This window comes from Balearica regulorum, chromosome 3 (genome assembly GCF_011004875.1).
Source record: "Balearica regulorum gibbericeps isolate bBalReg1 chromosome 3, bBalReg1.pri, whole genome shotgun sequence".
Lineage (NCBI taxonomy): Eukaryota > Metazoa > Chordata > Aves > Gruiformes > Gruidae > Balearica > Balearica regulorum.
Genome location: NC_046186.1, coordinates 28,030,513 through 28,051,607, shown reverse-complemented (window position 1 = coordinate 28,051,607; position 21,095 = coordinate 28,030,513). Strand labels below are relative to the sequence as shown.

General features: G+C 42.9%; 1 protein-coding gene across 14 annotated transcripts in view; it reads left to right on the top strand.

The window, feature by feature from the left end:
- The window catches only part of DST (dystonin), a 315,509-nt gene that overhangs the window by 22,546 nt on the left and 271,868 nt on the right, over positions 1-21,095 (top strand). For 8 of the 14 annotated variants that reach the window (XM_075747388.1, XM_075747384.1, XM_075747380.1 and 5 more), the window contains exon 4: positions 11,968-12,175. In XM_075747388.1, the coding sequence (XP_075603503.1) occupies positions 11,968-12,175 (208 nt within the window). Of the gene's footprint in view, positions 1-11,967; positions 12,176-13,536; positions 13,887-21,095 lie in introns of those variants that run through there. The other 6 variants (XM_075747391.1, XM_075747390.1, XM_075747389.1 and 3 more) reach the window with 1 other exon arrangement.

The window sequence follows — 21,095 nt, the reverse complement described above, 5'->3', positions numbered from 1 at the left end:
CAGTAACAGTACAAATCCGCATTTAGAGCACTTTTTAACTGACTTTTCACTGCTAGCTCTTATTTGAAAAGTTAAGGTCATTTGAATTAATTGTCCCCGTGGCATGATCACGCGTGCGTGTATTTACTTAGATTTACACCTGTGTGGTTGCAAATTGCATCAAATCTATGTCATTTTTCTATCCACTGTTTCAAATCATCCTACACTTGTGGGCAAAGCCCTCTAATATTACAGGTTGTGTCTTGATAGCTAAGCTGATTCCATACAATTTTTGCCTGTATCAATTTTCATTCCCAGGGCAAATGCTTATTTACTGAAAATGGGATGAGAGCTTAAAGCAGCCCAGCTCTCTGTTTGATCTAAAGTGTTGAGAGGGTCAAAGTGCACCATCAGCATGAAGCTAAGACAGCAATCTTTGTTGTAGGATGCAACTTTGACTTCTATTCTCTTTCACAAGCTCAGAAAAAAGAAAGCAGCATAGCTAGTTGGGGGGGGGGGGGGGGCGGGAAAGCAAGCAGCATAGCCAATTATGCTCTTTTTGATGTAAAAATAGTGCTTACTATCAAATAAACACCTTTGACATCACTTGCCAGTATGGTGGTTTGCCACTTCTAAACTGTGGATTACATTTTTGTTGAGATTGCAATAGCTTTGTGATAAACCTGACTTTGCATCATATTGGTCCTTGGAGCTGAAACTAACTTGCTACTAAATTAGAAGTGAATGAGAGAAAATATTCTTTAATTGTTGTATCAAAGAAATAGAGCTGTAAAAGTCTGGCTTGAAAAATGTTTAATACTTTGATTTTTTTTGGTCACTGAAATTTTGCCATGATTTGTATTAACTGGGATTTTGTGTTCATTGATAAAATTATAGTACATGTATGCCACATAGCCTCACTGAGAAATTTAATTTCTAACTGTTCAGAATTTTCTTTTCTAAAATCCCAGTGTCCTTCCTTAAGACACAGTAATATAAACCCAAGCTGCTACAATGTTCTAGTGGTCTTAATTGTATGAAATGTTTCACATAAGTAATCATAAATAGCAAATTCTGTACCGTAGCTGAAGGCAGGTTAAAAAAAATTAATCAGCTCTGATTTTGTTATGGTGGTGGTGTTTGCACAACTTAAAATGACCTGTAATTGTCTCATAGATGTGTAGTAATTATAGAGTCTAAATGCAGATGTTTCCTTTTCCTTTGCTGCCACAGGAGTCACTCTTCAGAGTTGTATTGTGTAGCATCCTACTGTGGCACATAAACAGTACATCTTTATATAGCAAGGGACTCCCTTACCCATTTGTATTTATATATAACACTGCACATGGGTATTATGTTAAAAGAATAGTTTGGCAAAGGCAAGTATTCAAACATTAGAAGTACTGGAATTAAGGTTACATGTGCAGCTTTAATTCAATTATGCTTCTGCATTGTCATATAGACTTTCATCGTATGATGGCATACTGTTTTTTCACAGGATGTACTCTGTAGGATGGAAGTGTTCTTAGGATGACTCTTATGTGTAGGAGTTCTGCTGCAGAAGTTGTAGAGTTTGTAAATGAATAAAACAGGAGATTGCAGGAAGAGAGAGGATCTCTTATTTCTTTAAAAAGCAGTGAGTGCTGCCTTGGAGATTGAAGGGTGGGCACAAGGTCACTGTGAACGTGCTGAACAACTGGCTTTAAACATATTTTATCTTCCATTTTCTAAGTGCCTGACTCAAAGCGTGTAGTTGAGTTTATAAAAGCTCTCTAGCTGCCATTCACCACTGAACTCTGTGCACGTTGTGGTCCGCGTATGACTGATAGGTAATTCTAATAACTCTTAAAAATCAGATCCCTGGCATCTCAATTTGACCTAGGTATCAAAATTGACCTCCTGGTTTCAGTTTGCATCCTGTGTAATGGCAAAGATCATTAGCATTCGTGAAGCAGTCAGATGTTACTGTGCCACAAAACAGTCTGTGAAACAGTAATTTCTTCTTCACACCAGAATTTGAATAGCATGAAACAAGTTAAGTTTTGGGGCTGCTCACTGAACAGAGGATGAAAAACCAAAATATTGAACCGCTGTTTACGGAGTGACTATCACCCATCATTTGCACTAAATAAGAGCAAGCCACTGGGGATGTAATAGTATACAATCACACCATTATGACTGCATCATGATGTACAAATGAACAGGCTTAACTAAGGTTGCATGGTGAACCTTGAATCTGGGCTGGTAACATTTGGTAACATTTTAGTGCTTGACTTTGCAACATTAAGAAAAGTATTTTAACAAGAACTTTGTGCTTAATTTTGTACTGTTGTTAAAAAAGTAAACTTAAAAACTTGTGTGGCTCATCAGCAGGTTTTGACACTTGAACTACAACACAGAAAATTCTGCTATTGGATTTCAGGGAGAGACTGACAATATTCATATTCCTCCATATGAAGCAGTATCACAGGGGGAGAAGTATTTTCTTCTAGAGGAACTTTGAGATACTTGCTAATGGCCAGAGTTGGGGTGAAATTTCCATTTCCTACCAAGCTCCTGAGGCAGATGTGCTTTCTTGTGCTGGTTCTTCCCGAGTGCGGCTCCTCCATCCTGCTCCTGACCTGCCGCTGCCGCGCTGCTGGCTCCTTCCATGCCACCTAGTCCTTGCTCCTCTGCTGACCTCAGCCCTTCTCCTCTTGCTTCGTCAGTCCTTGTATCACCCCTCCATGTCACACCCCTTGCACAGCCCTTCCCAGGCTCACCTGGTCAGTCACCTCAGTACTCTGAGGCACTTGTTCAAACAGTCTCTTTGATTTCTGCGTCTCCCAGTGGCCTCTGGTTACATACTCCTTGCGTACCTTCCTTGGCTCTTGTCTCTCTTCTTGGAGACCTCCTCCTCCCACACAGTCCCTACCCTCCTTGTTCATCGCCTTTTGCTGAGGCAATACCTGTTTCATGCCAACATGTCAGATCCCTGGCTCTCCCCTGATCTGCTCTCTCCAACATTGACGGTTACTGGTCCCAGCTGTCATCTTGCAGGTCCATTTCTCCTCTAGTCTTTATCCATGGAGTCTGCTGCTCCCTTGAACGCTTTACAGCTGGTCTCTGTGTTTGTCCCTCAGGCTGTCAGTCCCAGTGTATTTCTCCATCCCTTTCCTCCAGTGTGCTGGTTCCGGTGTTTGTCCTCTCTACATTTAGATTGTACGGCTTCTTCCTCTTGCTGGCTAAGCACGGCCGAGCGAGTCACAGAGAGCATAAAAGAAACGGTCTCCTGCCTGTCAGGTCTGGTGCCTGCCCTCCTCTGTTCTCTGTGCCTCTTGCCTGTGCTGCCATCAGCCCGCAACCACAGCGGGTAACCATTAGACAGAAAGATTAGTTTTGCTTCCGTATCTCCAAGCTGGAAGGATCCTGCTCAGCTCCTTGGTGGGGATGGTAGGTGTCCTGAGAGCAGAGGTAAGAGCTGCGAGGGTGGAATTTGCTTGGTCAGTTGGTGATGGTGGGGTATTGTTGCGACAGCTGTAAGACCTCTGAGAGTTTTGAGAGGCTTTGTTTAGTGGGTGCCAATCTAAAGAGATTTTTGTTGATACATTGAAGACATTTTAGTTGATAAATTCAAACATGGCCTTGTTACCAAAAAAAAAAAGGAGAAAAAAAAAAGTGGTAAAATCACATTGGTAGTCATCTGGGCCCTAGGAGTAGTTAAATCAAACTATTTCACTTTGCAAAGGACTACTAGCAGATGAGAAGAGATTAAAAGAAGTTGACTTGCTCAACAAAACCAAAAAAGGCTGAGAGGAGGTACAATGCAGGCTATGAATGCACTGGGGAAGCAAAAAAGGTATTTAAGGAAATGAACACTGTTGTCACAAAAACCGAAAGACCAGGAATAAGTTTCAGGTGACAACTAGAGGAAGAATCAAGACAGCAGTAGGTTCTGGAGCAGCTTTCTCATCAGAGCAGTGAGATCAAACCCAAGCTTCAAAAGCTTTACTTTATACTCCCTGATGCCAGGGACGGCAGATGATATTTATATTTCAAAGACTTACCACTCTGACAAATGTAGACAGATTTTTAACAAAGATGGCAAAAGGCCTATGTCTAGTTTAAAAGATATTCATATTTGAAGTATCCGTCCCAAAGCCTAGAGTTTTCTCAAAAGACATCTCTGGAGTATCTTTTTAGTGTTGGCAAGTAACTACTGGATATTTTCATCATCTTGCTCTCAGGCTTCTCAGTCAGCCTTTAATCAAAAATTTTCAAGAAAATTCAACCTTGGGCAGGGAATACTTTCAACCAAACATAAGATAAGGCAACTCAAAATTGATTTTGTAGGAGAAAACAATCTGATAACTTAATTATTAATGGTATTACTAGTGTTGTGTAATTATAAGAACCTGTACTTTCAAACAGTTAAAGTCTTGAAACTTTGTTTTAAAAGATTGGATTGAAACAGTTTGAAAAGAACAAATGAATGTTTAATTCTATAAGGAGAGAAAGTTATAAGTCAGGAATGTTAACAGTTGTTACTAAAAGCAGAATATCAATACCACTGTTTTTGATTTTCATTCTGTCACTTTAAAAAATTCTTCTAAGTCCTCCTTTTATTTTTTCTTGAAAACAATCTGTGCCCATCAGAGATTCAAAAGCTGCTTAGAATTTTAAATTGCTCTTTGCTGTCCAGAGTGTTTGATACTCTGATATACCTTTTATGGCGAGAGTAATTTGGTTTGCTGTTAAAATATATATATATAAAATACAGTCTACAATGAGAAGTTTAGAAGGCCGAGGAAAGTATTTGAAGCTAGATGGTTTCTTATTCCAGACTCTTCCTCTGTTACATGTTTGGCCTTGTAGGTGTAGTAAGCAGATAAAACTCTGTGTGCCTTCTTTAAACCTTAGTTGTTCTGTCATGTCATTCTCTTTTGTGTCTGGCAGACTAGGAGGATCTGGATGGATGCAAGATAGCTGCAATTATAAATCAATACAAAATTTATTTTTAGGTAATGCAACAGTTATATAGAGCAGTCATCTATGATATACACATTTCTTTTACAGAAATAATTCATGATTTTGAGACCATGAAATCCTGATATTTTAAGTATTAATATCTATGAAGCATTAATTTTGAAACAAGATAATGATAATTATAATGGCAGTAGCACTTATATCTTGCTGAATGTTTTAGCGTAAAACTCAACTAAAACACCTATTCCACATGCTGTAGCTTCCCAGAGTCTCAGAGCTCAAAATATTATCTTTCCATCTGCAAAACCTTCAGTACCTTCCTGTCGGTTTCTATAATACAGGTAAGCTATTTCCAGATTAAATCCTGCAACTCGTATTGAAAAACTAAATAGAGAAAATAGGTGAGGAATGGATTAAGCACGTTATAGATCAGGGCTGTCATGCTGATGATGTTATTAATTTTCAAGTGACATTAAAAAAGAATCTACATTTTTGTTAGCACAGTTTTACTGAGCAGCTTTTCAAGAGAATTGATGGCTTTGGCACAACATGGCTAGTTTAAGCTGAATGTTCTTTGGCTCCACTTCTATACAGGTCTTGGTTACACTGAATGAAGTATGCCTTGCTTTTCAATGTATTCATTTGAAAATGAAAAAACAATGAGCAGGTTTTCCTTGCACAGCAACATACTTTAAATGCCTGATTTTTCTCTCATGATGGCTGTCTTCCTTGGTGGAAGTTGCTGAGATCTGTGGAGATTGTCTTGACAGTATCTGATCCCTCAGCTCACCTCAAAGTTAACAGGGAGTTACAAATGTGGAGCATCTCTCAACTTTCTACTCCTGAAAGAGATCACCAACACATGAAGTAAATAAAACAGAAACTCTACTTGCTGTAGCATAATATTCACTAATTTCTATTTTTTTACCTCCTAGAAGATGGTACACTTCAGACCAATAAGTACTTGAAATTTGGTATATCTCTGCAGAATTGGTACACGAGCTGTACTGTGGTTTCTGTTGCACATGTCTCATCCAGGGACTACTTCAATATTTTACCCAATTACTACTTAAAGCAGAATGTATAAACAGTCATCAGGGCAGGGATCAGAAGCCAGCACCTCCTTCTCCCCGCAGAATGCCTTGTGTGCTCTGACGCAGAGCACTATGCTCCCTCTTCCTCAATCCACACCTAGAAATCTTGAACTCTTTTTTTAACTTCTACCACTTCCACAACCACGAGGTTGTTGCAGAATAGTCTCCAGAACAACTGCTTCACTTCTTTTATGTTTCAAAAGAAACTAGTGCTCTCTGCTCATATGAAAGGATGACTGAGGACCAATTTCAGGAGGTTTGGGAGTGTCTTGTGTGCCTGAAAATGAGATGCTGCATCATTGTGGGTGACCAGGTTCTTCTGACTACTTAGTTCCTATCAAAGACTCAGTTTTGCATCACGTCAGTTTTAGATGCGTAAGTAGATGGTTAATCAGATGTTACAAAACTGTATTGCAATGTCCAAGTACATATGTGGATCTAGTCTTTTATCCATTTTGAATTTCACATCCTCAAATAACCTATTTCCTTCATGAAACTTGTCTCTGTAAGGTTATTTTCAAAGTGGGGGAATGGTAGAGATTGACCTACTAGCATCCAGAAAAGATCCCATCTCCTTTTGAAAGCCTATGGAAGCATCGGAATTTCCTTGTATAAATACAATCACAGGCTCAAAAAACACATGTGACAGAATAAACACTGAATGCTTATTTCCATCTTCTCCTGCCTTTAGAAAAAAAGAACGTAAATTCTCTCTGCAAACCAATAATTTGTCTTGATGTTTGAAAAGCCTAACTGTTTGCAAAGGTAGTTTAACACAGAGTCAGACCCTTGATGCTCAGGAGTTTCAGATTTAGTGTATTTGCCTTCCAGCTTTCTGCTTATTGCTTTGTAAGACTAAATACAAACCCAGAAACTCTGTAGTTATGTTTGTGTATCCTGGTAATGTAGGCACTTTCAAGTATGGACACCCTCTTAAATGACTGACACAGAACCAGAGAAAAATATTCATTTAATATGGCTGCGTCTCCACTGGTGGATTTTTTTTTTTAAGCTTAGCATAGTTGGTTTTACATTGCCCTTGTTTGTACTTTCATTCATGTGTCTGTTTTGAATTTTGATCATTTCTGACAACATGGAGTCCCAAGGGACTCGCATACCCAGATTACATACATTGGATGTTTTGTATTCTGCATTGCATTACCATCTAATCAGGTTAAAGTGGTGAAGATTTACTAATGGGAACATTTAGTTGCCCTAGATTTTGTCTTAAATTTATTAAGTTATTTTACTTTAAAAGTTGATCCACTTTAATATCATTCAATCTGGGATGTTAAAGGCAAAAATAGCCTGTTACATTCAACCGATATTCTAAATTTGGAGGAATTTTGTTGAAACACACTCAGTAAAACCATCGTTTCTGTTGATATTTATCCATTACCCACAATAAACAAAATGAAAGAAAAGGAAGTGTATTCCAGGAATTCTGAGATGGTTTAGTCTAAGTGAAATATAAGTAACTTATAACTAAACTGAAAATTAAATTTCAGTCAATGTTGACCTATAATTCCCAACAGCTTCTAAAAACCAGCATGAAAGGACTCACTGCAGTGGAAAGTTTTCTCAAAGATAAGATGTGAAAGTACAAGATATGTGATTGGAATTCAGTTGGCCAGCACAATCTCTGATGTGTCATAAAGTTGGGGAAATTTTACAATATGACGATAATTCGGTATCAGCCTCTGGGCAGCTTTTGCCAGCTGGATTGCTTGACTGAGCTTAAAACCTGACCTCTGCTAATGCTTCCGCCACAAGGAATGACAGTGCAAAACCCACTGGTGTTCTTGAGGGTATCAGATCCTATTTAGGGACGGCTTATCTGATATATGGTGTTGTGCGTTACCTTATACCATTTTCCACCTAATTTCCACCTGATCTTCTGCAGTGCCTCACCTATGACAAACAGTCCTTCTTTCCCTCCTCAAAGGAAATGATACTATGGTACTTTGCCAAATCCCTCTTCCAAGAAGTATACTAAATACTTCTTTGAAATCATTTCCATTATCAGCTCGCTTTTATAGCGCAGTAGCAAGCCTGACTCTTGGGCGGCTGCTGCAAATCACCTGATTACAGAGAAAACCCTAGACACTGGCAAAAATGAGTTTTGCTCTCCTAAATGCTTGTCCTGAGCACTTTGCCTCCCGAGACACAGTGGCGAGGACTCTGTGCAGTTTGCACCCCCCTGTGGTACTGACAGTGAAACGATGCATTAAGTTTAATCCTCTATTTTGAATGCAGAAAAAACTCTTCTTAGATTTGCTTATGTATGACCAACAGGCTACAATGCTCAAGCTGTTAGGTGCGTAACTGCTATGCAAATTCAACACTTCCCCACTGATTGACAATAGAGGCTACAGATAAGTCTTTAGGCTAATGAGCAGGAGGAATGCATAATCGGAGGTATAAAATAAGCAGCTGTAGCATCTAGGCTGTGACCTTACAGGCCTCCAAGCTAAGAAGGGTCAAGCCCTGACCCTCGCTAAGTCCCAGAGTAGGCTAAGTAAGGATATATCTGATCAATGTTATAGTGAATATAAAAGACACTTCACTCACGTAACCCCCAAAAGTGGTGTGTATTATTGACAGTTACATTTTTCACTTGCATACAGCAATGTACTTTATAGAAAAATAACAGAAGTGCCTTACATATTTTGATTTTAACAGAATATAACCCAATTTTTTTTTCCACATGCTGTCTTAATTGGCCAGGAACTCTTTTCAGGATAGTACAGATCATAGAATGGTTTGGGTTGGAAGGGACCTCAAAGATCATCTAGTTCCAACCCCCCTGCCATGGGCAGGGACACCCTCCAATAGACCAGGTTGCCCAAAGCCCCATCCAGCCCGGCCTTGAACACTGCCAGGGAGGGGGCATCCACAGCCTCTCTGGGCAACCTGTTCCAGTGCCTCACCACTCTCACAGTGAAAAATTTCTTCCTAATATCTAATCTAAATCGACCCTCCTCCAGCTTAAACCCATTACCCCTCGTCCTATCACTATGTGCCCTTGTGAAAAGATGTTCTGCATTATTTTGTAATTTTTAAACCAGTTAATATGTTGCTGTAATAATGGAATGCTTATTTGGGACTTATAGCTATGGCATGGAAAACATGTTTGCTAGAAACAAACAATCCAGTGGGATGAGTGGTAAGCGTGTTGCACATTTGCTAGATCTTGCTATTATGAAAAATTCCTTTCCGAGCTTCCTATCTTGTTCTGAAAATGAGATAACATGTTTCCTGAAGAGTTAGTAAGCTAAAATGGGTTTTGTTCATTCATTTTGCTAATGCTAGTGCATTAAGTAAGGTAGAACGATAACTTAAAAGATAGCTAGTTGTAATACACATAGGTGCCAAAGATTGCTCTACCATTGCCTGTTCAGTTTGATTTCTCAAAAATACGGAAGTGGGTTCTTCTCACATAGCTTATCTTCCAGCACTGTAGCACAGCTGGCCAGAAGGACAGTCTCCTTTTGCCTAAAATTGACATCTCAATAGAGAGTATGGAGAATGTGTTCAGTGGTGTATATGGAACGCTCACTCAGCAGTGCTTTTGGTTCCTAAGGGTAGGAGGAACTATAGAAGGAGTTGTTGTTATAAAAAATAAGAATGGGTTATTAAGATCTCTTGAGAAAAGGAAATCCTACTGGATAAAAATTATAGTGTACTTTCAAAGATAAATCTGAGAGTTGAGAGATCTTTTCTTCAAAGCTTCAGTAACAAGTGCTATTGTACTTTGTCCTTGCATATTCCAAACTGCTACATAAATATTAACAAATTATCGCTATAGCACCCTCACAACACTGTGTCTAGGCTACTTCTAATTTTCACATTAGAAACTAGAAAAGAAGGCAGTGAAGAAATTGAAAGGCAAAATCTGTCTCCATAAGTCTGTGCGATCCAAAGATACTGAGAGTTGCTGAGCAGCCAATAGAAGATACAGGCCTGAAGCAGGATGTTCAGTGCTGGGATTAAAGGGAACACTTTCTCTTTTACAGCAAAATCTGGAGCTAAGGGCAGGCCACAAGAAACCTAATCCCTGACTAAGCACACCAGGGGCCCTGTTCGCCCCACCTAGTACAGCAAAGCACCGTCGTGCTCTGCAGCAAGCTGGGTACTTCCAGCTCCCATCAGGCGGACACCTGGCTGTGACCATCCTGCTTTCTGAGATTCTACAGACAGTTTTAGCCTATTATATAAACTAGCAGCAAAATATTCCTGGCACTAGAAATAATTACGAAGACAATCAGATCTGGGATCAGACATCTCACGTTTCTGGTTTTTCTGTGCTTACCTCTTGCTCTCTCCACATCACAACACAGGGAAGAAGAAATCAGTTAATTGGTTTTGTGAATTAATTCCCTCTCTGTCTCCCCTTTTGAAATTTACCGTGAAGTAGCAAAGAAGGAGAAAAGAGGATTGGGATAGAAGTGAAGGAGGTCAGGAGGAGCAACCATCAATAAAAGATCCCCTCTTATTTAGCAGATTATTGAATTGTATATGATATTCATGTATAGCAAAAAATGCATCATGTTTTTACTCTGGATTATGCAGGTTTTGAATTTTAAAACAGGCAAAATACCCCCCGACGTAATAATAATGATTCACTTGTCCACCTCATGAGAATTGACAGTAAGAAGGCTCAGACAACAACAATTAATTTTATCAGATCTCAGTCACAGTATAAATTTCTACTGTAAGTAAAGGTACATTTTAAGCCCCTCAAAAAAAAAACAAACCCCAAAACAACAAAGGGGGCTACAAGACAAGCCTAAAATAATAGCTGGTTTAGTATAAAAAAAATCTGGAATCTAGATGGGCTGAATGAGGGCTATCTCTGCACAACAAAGTGTACTACATCTCTCCAAGCTGAGCCTAGCATACCCCTAAAAATTAACATCATACCTGGACCAGCATCACGTTACACTTTTAAAAGACTGTCACGGTAGCTCCCACATGAAATCACAAATCAAACCCATTGTTTTCTAGGCAGGTGCCCTGGAGAAACCACAAGTGTCTCCAATCAGAAAATGCAGAAGAAGAGAAATAGCACCTTTCCCCCCACAAGTGCCCTGATAACCTGTGCAGAACGTTGTATCCTCACTTCTCAACTTGGCGTTGAAATGATATCGTTCAGACATCTCCGTTCCCCACTGCACCCTGAACAGGGACGGCAGAAATGGCAGCAGCCCTATCCCTGCACTGCATCACTGCTTATTTACGCTTCTGGATGCGCTCTTTTTTGGGTAGCTGGGAAGTCTGAACGTGGATACAGTCTGTAAGCCGAGATCAGCCGTTTGTTTGCCGAAGCCGCCTTGGCAAAAATTTCTGCTCCGAGAAATCCTATTTCCTCCTGCCCTGCAGCCCGGCTGTTCCCGGGAAAGCGGGGCAGGAAGAGGGGCCCGGCGGGGCGGTAACAAAGAGCCCGGCGCGGGCAGCCTGCGGGCGTGGGTCCTTCCCAGAGGCGGATTTACTGGAACGATTTCACCAGCAGCTCGCTGATGGCAAATCTTTCCCTTGTCCTGGCGGGGGAGCCAAACCCTATCGATTTGTAGCCCGGAAGGTTTTTTTTTTTTTCGGTTGTTGTTGCTGCTGCCGGGTTTATTGTTGGAGAAGTGGGAGGCTCATTTGCGAGCCGGTTGCCCAGCCGGAGGCCACGGCTCTGCCCATACATCCCTCCAAATGCATTCCCACTAACGACCGGATATTTTTTGGAGGATCACCCTCGGCACACGCACCCCTCTTTTCCCCCTAAATTCACGGCAATGGTGAGCGGCGGCGTCCCTCTCCCCTACCCTTCTTTTCCCGTGAGATGCTCTTCCACGCCACGCGGGGCGGGTACTCGCCGGTGCTACCGGAGGCCCCGCGTCCCGAGCCGCTCCCCACGCACCCTGTCTGTCTCCCCGTACAGAGCTCCGGCAACGCGTCCTACCGATGCTCCATGTCGTCCTCCGCCGATTTCTCCGACGAGGAGGACTTCAGCCAGAGGTCGGGGACGGTGTCGCCGGCGCCGGGGGACACGCTGCCCTGGAACCTGCCCAAACACGAGCGGTCCAAGCGGAAGATCCAGGGCGGCTCCGTGCTGGACCCCGCCGAGAGGGCCGTGCTGCGCATCGCCGGTAAGGCGCGGCCGGGGGCTGGTGAGGAGCGGGCGGCTGGGGGCGGGGGGGGCAGAGGGACCCCAGTCCCTTGGCTGGCTGAACGCGGCCCCTCTGGGTGGTGACTAAGCTTTTTGGCCGCGTTTTCCGGCTGGGCGAATTGATGCGTGTGGGAAAGCGAGCCGAAATACGCGCAGGTGCGCCCATTAAACTTTCATGCGAAAACGCATTAGCGGCGCGGGGGCCGCAGCAGCGACGTTTGCCATTTCAGCTGGTGCCGGCGTTTGGGCCGGGAGGCCGAGAGAGCACTCCCCCTTCCCTGACTGGAAAGCGGCGTTGGGCCGCCCGAAGTGTGGGGAGAGGCCGAGGTGGAAGCGGCCGGTGCCGCTCCCTGGGGTGCGGTGCCGGTCTTAGTCCGTGCTCGGCTGGGGCTGCGCTCGGGGGGGGCTGGGGGCCGGGACGGAGCCGGCCGTTGTGCCGGGTGAGCGGGCGGGCGCTCGTCCGCGGCCCGGCGGTAAATGATGTCGAAAATAGGGCGGAGGTCTGCTGCTCCCTGGCGAAAGCTGGAAGCCGCCTGTAAATGAATTATAGGAAGATGCGGCGCTCCTCGGTGCTCCCCGGGGACAACGCTGATCCCTGCTCCCCGCTTTTTTTTTTTTTTTTTTGTGGGCGCCTCCAGGAACACGATTTCCCAGGGTAGCGCATCTTAACGGCGCTACTGGGGGTAGCGGGGGACGCAGGAGCAGAGGCTGCTCTGCGCAGCCAGGCTCTCGCCAGCCGCTGAATGCAGCCGCAGGGGGGGGTTGCGGAGCCGAGCCGGCCCGCTCCGGCCGGCCGCGGAGCTCGCCGCCGCCCAGAGGAGGGGGGCGGGGGCAGGGGCTCGGGGTCCGGTGCCGCGCCCCGCCGGGCTGGGGCCGGGGCAGGAGGGACCGCTCGGGGGTGGGCCCGGCGCCGGGGCCGGGAGGCGGTAGCGGCCCGCGGGGCGCAGGCGCGGTGGGGCCGCGGCCGAGGGTGGGTGAGCTGCGGTGACACCTGCGGCGGGCCGGGGCCGCGCCCGCGCCTGCCCCGCCCCACTCCGCCGCCGGCGTAGCGGGGCGTCCCGCACCGGCCAGTTGCCAGCGCCGGGGGCTGCCCGCGGGGTCCCAGCCCACGACCCCCCCCCCCCCGGCGGTGTCCGCCGTGCTGCGATCCCTCAGCGCCAGCCCCGTAGGGTGACGGTGCCCCCGCCGGCCCTGTCTGTGCCGCGGTCGTTGCGTCCCCGCCCCGGTTGCCACCACCCTCCTCGTCCCATGGGCAGGCCGGGGCAGAAGGATGGGGGGGCGGGCGGGAGGCGGTTCAGGGCCGGAGCCGCGGAGGCAGAGCTCGCCGGCCCCTCAGGCCGTGCCTCGGCGATGGGGCTGGAGCCGGGGGGCTGCGGCGGGGAGGCGGCGGCTGCCGCCGGGCTGGGGCCACCTCCCTCCGCGCTCCGAGGGGCGGCTACCGAAACCCGATCGGCCGGCGGGGGCGTTTCCTCGGCCGGGCTGGCAGCGCCCTCCCCCTCGCCCTCCCTCCCGCTAGCCGTTGGGTTTTTTCTTGCGCTGTCCCCGAGGCTTCTGGCTGCCCGGAGCCGCGCAGGGAAGCGGGTAGGGCTAGCCACCGGCCATGGCTGGCTACCTGTCCCCCGGCGCGTACTTTTACGCCGAGGAGCAGGAGTACCTACAAGCCTACGAAGATGTCTTGGAGAGATATAAAGGTAGGGCAGCCCTCCCTGCAGCGGGGCCGCCGCACCCGCCCAGGCTGCCGCTTGTCCCGCCGGGCGTGGCGGCTGCGGACACGGGAGGCTCCGGCGCTGGCGGGGGGCGGCCAGGTGGGCCCGTCCCGGGAGGGGGGAGATCGACGGCCCCGAGTCCCAGTGTGGTGTCTGTCCGGGGGGGGAGCGGACGTCGGCGGCGTCTGTGATAAATAAAAATACCGTCTCTCCCTCACCAGTGGGTGAAACGCACTGTTTGGGGGTTTAAAAATCTCTTTTTCGAGTTACGTGCGGATACGGTGATTTACATCTCGATGTGCATTTGTCTTCAAAGCTTCAGTTTATGTTGGCCTTTTTATTTTGGTTTTGTGGTCAGGTGAACAATGATCTTAGTTCATGTAGCACCTGAGTTTTTTCATCGAATACAGAAAGATACAAGAAAAAGGCATTCATCTATAATAAAGATGCATACAGCTAAATTTATCTTGCTAGAAACATAAATTACGTTGCTTTCTTAAATTAATTGGGATGGAAGAGATGGTTTGGGCAATGATGTGATTCATTACGTTTTTCAGTCATTTGCTAATACTAAATCTGAAAATGCTTGTCAAAAGTGTAACGGCTCTGATTTTAATTCAAGTGAAAAAGGGATGGAGTTAACTGTTAAGATTCAATTTTCATCCCAGAAATAGTTTTTACAGCGTGTCACAGCATATGCTGACATTTGCAGTGCTGAGTCCTTTTGTAATGTTTGGGGAAAAGATAGGTTAGATTTGTATATTTGAAATTTTTCAGCTGTCTGTTTCCAGTCAGTTCTAAAGATTTTGGTTAAATCCTTTCCACTGATGGGAATGGGAGTGGCATAGTTTATGACAGCTTGATTAGAAGATACCGATAGTTGATTTTATTTAATCCAGGTTGTTAGAGGTAATATTTTGAGAAATAAACCCTCTACAGATGGTTATTTTGACAAGAGAACTTGTCGGGTCTGAGTCTACTTTATACCTGTGTCACTTGCAATTTCATGTGTCATTAACAGTATTGACTAATGACTCCTTTGTGTCTGTTGCCCATTGTGTCAGTGCAGCTATGGAGCATGTGCACTGTTTCTGTACTGAAATGCATTAGTACATTTTAGTTGAGAAATAATTATGGTTTGTAATAAATAGTCTTCAAAAGCACATCTTTATTCCGTTCTCTCCTATCTTTTTAAGTCATCAGTTACTTTATATGTAGCTGAACTGATTTTTTGCAAAATTTTAAAGCAAGTAAGACTGTTTACTTTGTAAATAAAGAAAACCCTGAGAGAACTTGTTTCTGTGCTCTGGTTCTAACCCAAAGTACTGCTATTCTGTTTTAGATTACCTTTGATTTTGCTGCTAGAGTCAAGTTTAATAAGATTCGATCTCATACCAGTTTGTCTACTTGCTTAAAAACCTGGGAAAGATATTAGGCCTAATCTCCCCTATTTCAGTGGGAGTTTTGTCAGGAAAAGGACTGAAAGATTTGGGTTTTTAAGTGTTGGGGAACAAAAGGATTTTAATTCAAACAGACTCCTAAAACTAATTCTTATCTCTCCTAGAAATAAAGCACATTCTGGAAATATTTGAGTATATAGTACTGTGGGGATAACATCGCGTCCATTCGCATGCTATTTTCAGTGACAGCCAAATCCTGAAATTATTCGGAAGGATCCTGTTTCTGTTGTCTTAGTTTTTAGTGTCATATTTGGTATATTGGTATGCCGTGTTTTGCTACTCAAGGTATTCTTTATAGCAAAGGTAAAGATTTGACTTGTTTTAATTAAGATATATTGGAAACCTGGAAAACACATTATTTTTTAAAATGTGTTTCCAAGCCGGTCATGATTTCCCATCTGAGTCCCAGTAGTATGACTTCACTGCAGCGAGTGTTGTTCTGATGACTTGCTATGGGATCTGATCTAATCAGAAAAGAATTGCTACAATATAGGCTTTGAAGAGGGAGTGCCATTTCTCTGAATTTCTCAGTTTTGTATACACTACCTTTAGTAATTTTCTTAATCAAATGCAAACCATGTTGACTTCGTATTTTTAAGATGAACTCCAATTCGTAATTTTAATGCTAATAGTTCCTTTTTTTTTTTTTCCCTTTCCTCTTTACAGTCTGCAGAATGCTCTCATATTCATCTAGGGCATTATCAGGGTGCCAAATTATCTATGCCCCAGCTGTTGAGTACTGTAACTAGCAGAGTCAGCTGTACAGAATTCATTGCCTGTCTTGGAAGGCTTGGGATCATATGATGCCGCATCGTTAAGACGTTCGGGCCGTTTGATTTAGGAAAGAGAAAAGCATTCCTTTTTAAATGTAGAAAAGTGAAATTTTACTCTTTATCCATTTCTGCAAATAAAAGTGGCTGTGGATCTTGAAGACCATACAATACCAATTACCTTGTTGTTTTAACAGTTGAAACCAGGGTATTTGTACATCTCCAAATTCTGTCTGCTGACTGTGTCTCTGGCTGTGACAGTAAATAATTAGGCAACTGTTTGCTAAATCTGAGATAGCACAGAAGAGCTGTTTGCTGTGGGAGAAGAAAGTGGTGTTTTCTGATTTCTGGTCAGCTCAGTTGCTGGCTGTAATATTTTTTTCTTGATTCATGTAGTAATTCATTGGCATTTTCTAAAGCATTTTGATGGAGGAGAAAAAGTCACATTTAGAAATCATGTTGAATCAAGCTAGTTATTCAGGGAAAAAATGCTTCTTTGTTAGTAGCACCTCTAGGAATTCTAAGGCAAAGCCTTTATTGTGGTAGTGGTGATAAAATGCCCAACATATTTTATCTGGAATGTTTGATGTATTTTGCATCTTTTTTGTGACGGATAGAAAGGTGAGAAATTGTACAAATAGTTGTTAATGTAACTAACAGTTCAACTTTATTTCAAAAACTATATTTGAGTTCTCTAGGAAGTTGTAAAGAACTTAAAAAACCCAGTCTTGCTGTTTTGTAAGTCCTCTCACCATTGCCTGTGAACAAAAATTAATAAAATTATTCTTAGCTGCAGCCTTCTTGGTAAATAAGAAAATATCCAATACTATTTTGTATACATTTAATTTTTAAAATATGAATGCCATCTCTATCAGATGGCATAGGTATGCATTGTTCCATACCAACAGCATTTGAGTATTAAATATTTGAAGATCACCATTTTAAGCTTTAACTGTAGTGCATTCATTAGATTCTCCGGTATATGCCAAGAATCGAGACTTACATATATGATCCCTGTGGAATTGGATAGTTCATTTCAGGTAGAACTTTTTTGTATTTTTTCGGTTCAGATAGTAAGTATTTATTTCAATATCAACCTTCTTTTTGTGCAAGATTTTGAACAATTATGTAACAGAGTCACCTCCCTTTGACATCATTATTGAAATGGGCACATCTGTTACTGATCTGTGTGATTGCTGTCTCTGAAAAAAAGCTAATTCTTAGCATTAAGTATTGAATAAATTACAGTTACTCAAGAATGTTCTTACAGTCATGTAAGCTATAAAAGTTTAAAATGTATATGGTTATCTGGCCTGTGCAGACCTTTTAGTGCGGTAGATTCTGGCAGTATAGGAAACAGATCTATTTGAAAATTTAGCTTGACATGACTGTCCATGAAAAATACAGCCTTGTGGTTCAGGGACTTGACTCAGTTGTTGTCGGTGATAGGAAAGGTATCACAGCAATATTTTCTTTGGATTAGATGCCCGATTCCTGCTTCCTTGGGGTGTTTCAGGCTTGCTGCACAGCCTGTGTCTCTGTAGGAAGGAGGGTCAAGTCTGGGACTGGGGATAGCAAAAGCCAGGTTGGGTTGTTTAAACTTTGGTACATTTTGTTTCACTGTTGGCATTTCTATCTTGCTTTAAAAAGATCTGTGATACTACACATTCAGCTGAAGCGCAGCAAACAGTTCTGTTTCTGTATTCTGAGAACAAAGACGCTGGAGATGGACGAGAGCTAGCAGGTCATCTGATGCATTTTGTTGCCTGTGTTAGGGTTCAGAGTTAATGTAATTTGTTCTAATGATTGATTGAGGGTCGCATCAAGTAAAGGTGTTCTGACGTTGTTTGGGTACAGGTTTTGAATTACGATTAAAAAAAAAAATAGATGCCTGTCATCCTGCTCCTTTGAGCTTCCTTCCGGAAGGGACCATTTGGTCAGAATGGTTTTCATACATCTGAAAATGAAGCTGCTGCTGCATTTGGGGAATTTGGAGGTTCCTAAATGTGTTTTGTATCAGACTTAGTCCAGGGATATTCTTCTTCAGAGGTAGTTTCATAAAGCAAAGACAAGAGGGGCTGTCCAGATGCTCCTGGGTCTGGAATCTGAATTTCTGGATTTCTTATTTATTCTCTGAATTTACAGTCTGCAGAAGCCTTGCTCTTCTGGGCTCTTGGCTGTGAACTAGTCAGATCTCCTGTTTCAGGGCTTCTGATTTTGAACTCAGAAAGAAATACGGGAGTGAGTAATAGATTAGATGCTTTTAATTTATTTTCCTCCTTTGGCATAACAAAAATGGATGGCATACAGGTGTTAGTTTTGCAGGGCATATAAGGAATTTCCACCTTGGATGGTTTTCTTCCACCTCTTTTCCAGGTGCTGGTAGTACCTAGCCTTGGAATTGATCACTTTTTTGTTCAAATAGGACAGAGGGGTTTTTGCTGACTAGTGGAGGGTACGTGTGGATTATCCAGCCACACGTCACCTAATCCTTTCTTTGCCACCGTGCAAGTCTTCAGCATGATGACACTGTCATTTCCTCTGTTCCTAGCACATTTCCTCCAGCAGGTTAGCCTCCCGGGAACGAAGCATTTTAGCCAACAGAAAGTGCCTTCAGTTAGGGATGGAAACATAATGGCATTTGTGCTGTGTGAAGTCAGAGGAAGTTAGTGGAGTCCTTGGGCCATGTGAAAATTGAAAACCTGCAGTTTTACTCTGTTTCAACATTCCTCCTTCTTTAAGCAGAAAGTTCTCACATTCAAATTGCTTGGAGATGGGATTTTTTTTGACTGCATTTCATCCTAAATATGCATCATATCGTGCTGATTTGACTTGTGTGACCACTTCACTTGAGCTGAGTTGAAGAGGTCTTAAATTCATTGGAATAAAATAACGAGAACCCGAATATTAGCCAATTCAGTGAGATTTTGTCTGTGTAAGGGCCTTAAGATTTGGGCAGCAGTTTCTGAAGCTGAGTTTGATGGTGTACATAAACTGCAATTGCATCTGCGTGGTTTTAAGAGATACCTGTTTGGATGACTAAGGCGGGCAAAATTTGGCCATTGATTCAAATATCTTTGGTATGTGAATTGGGACAGGGATCAAAGCTCTGTTTTGTTTCTTTTCTGGTACTTCCCAATTCCCACTGAGTCAGCAGCATCTTTTAAATAGAGCTCACAGCAATATTCCATAATTCGTTTTTTTTAATGGCCAAAGCCAGAAGGCGGTGAAGGGGGGGGGGGGGGGGGGGGGAGGAAAATAAACTTCAGTCATCATTGTCTTAAAAGACTTGTTTTGGCACAGTGTATATTTTTGGTTAAGGTGTTTCTAATTGTTTGCTGTGATCTAGTTTGCTAATCCCTAGTGATATTTTGCTTGAAAACCAGATTATGCGTTCTCTTTTTCCTCTACACTGTTTAAAACATGCCTGACTTAAGGAATTTATTCTACCATTTTGCTAGAACGTCAACATGTACTTGGAATTAAGTGCTTGGTAAAATAAAAATGGGCTTTTTTACATGCTTAAAGTTAAGTACAAGTATTTGATAAGTTCAGGCTTAAAAAAAGTTTTGTAAATGTCAAATATGAATACAGCTTATTGCTGCATGCCTGAAATGTTTCCTGTAAAACATCATTAAAGCCGTTTAATTTAACAAAGCCTTGATTTTCCATAGTGGGTGAAAATATTCGTGTACTGAATGCTTTCAGTCAACCCAGCTTTCAAACAGGTGAAACAATGCTTACAAAGACACTTCAGTCCGCGGGTCAAATCCTGAAGGGCATGTTAATGGCCAGATCTTACAAGTTGATCTGTGTAGGCAGACTCCGGTGCTTTTGTGGGAATACACTGGCTTCAGAAATCCACCCACGCAAGCTTCTTCCCAAGATTGGGGCCCAAGTAGTAGCTCAGCCTTTAATAGGCATACTCCTGCTGAAATCGGTCATCCTTTAGGGGGTTCGGTTTGGCCTTAGCTTTGTTAAAAGCAAGTTAGTGTGTTTCTGGGTTTAATTCTATTATACCTGGTATATACATTGTTTTGTTGTGGAGTGTAATCAACTTTTTGGAATTTGTACATTTTGAATAAACTGACAAACTGTAAATAAGTCTGTGAAAGGAAGAGGTTTCTAGGCAACTATATCGAGGGTTAAATTCTGTGCATTGCAATTACACAATTAGTGTAACTATTTCTGTAAGACAAGGAGGATTAGGCCTCTGATGGGCTTTTCAGTAGCATAGGCCAAAATCTGCTCTTGATTATAGCCACATGGCCCTTTTGAACTTGGTTTGCTTTTAAATATTGTTTTCATTGTTCAGTTTCACAGTTAATATGTGCAATTCTAGTATTTAATAATGTGTTCTACAATGCATATAAATACAGATTGGCAATTAAGTGGGGTTCGTAATCTCATTGTTTGGCCTGTGATTCAGGTATTCAGCTATCTGACAGCTATGACACTTTGCACCACTTGCATCTAAAATTAGTAGAGCTCTTCTATACTGGGATTAGAGAGATGTGTATATGTCTTAGTTCACAAAATGGGTAATAATCTGACTATACATCTTTTGGAGGGATATTCTGGGCAATTTACAGATGAGGCTACAGGTGAACAGAGAAGTCCTTGAGGGTCTTTTGCTGGGTACTGAAACCGGTATCCTGTTATCCTGCTTGGAGCCTTTTCTTCTGCCTGCTCAGGTTACAGCCTGAGCCTTCCTCATGTGACAAGGTCTTTTAGGCACTGTGGAAGCAGCATTAGAAAATGCGTGTGGTCATTTGGACAAATGTTTTACAGTAATAATAATAATAAAGCATCCGGAGCAATTCTAGCAAAAGAGCTTTTTTGAAAGAGCAATGGCACTTGCGATGCTGTGGTTTTTACTCAAACAAAACTTCTTTTCATTTTGATAGGAGTCAGGAACTTAGCTATTGATGTTTATAAATATTTAATGCTTTAAATTATTTTGC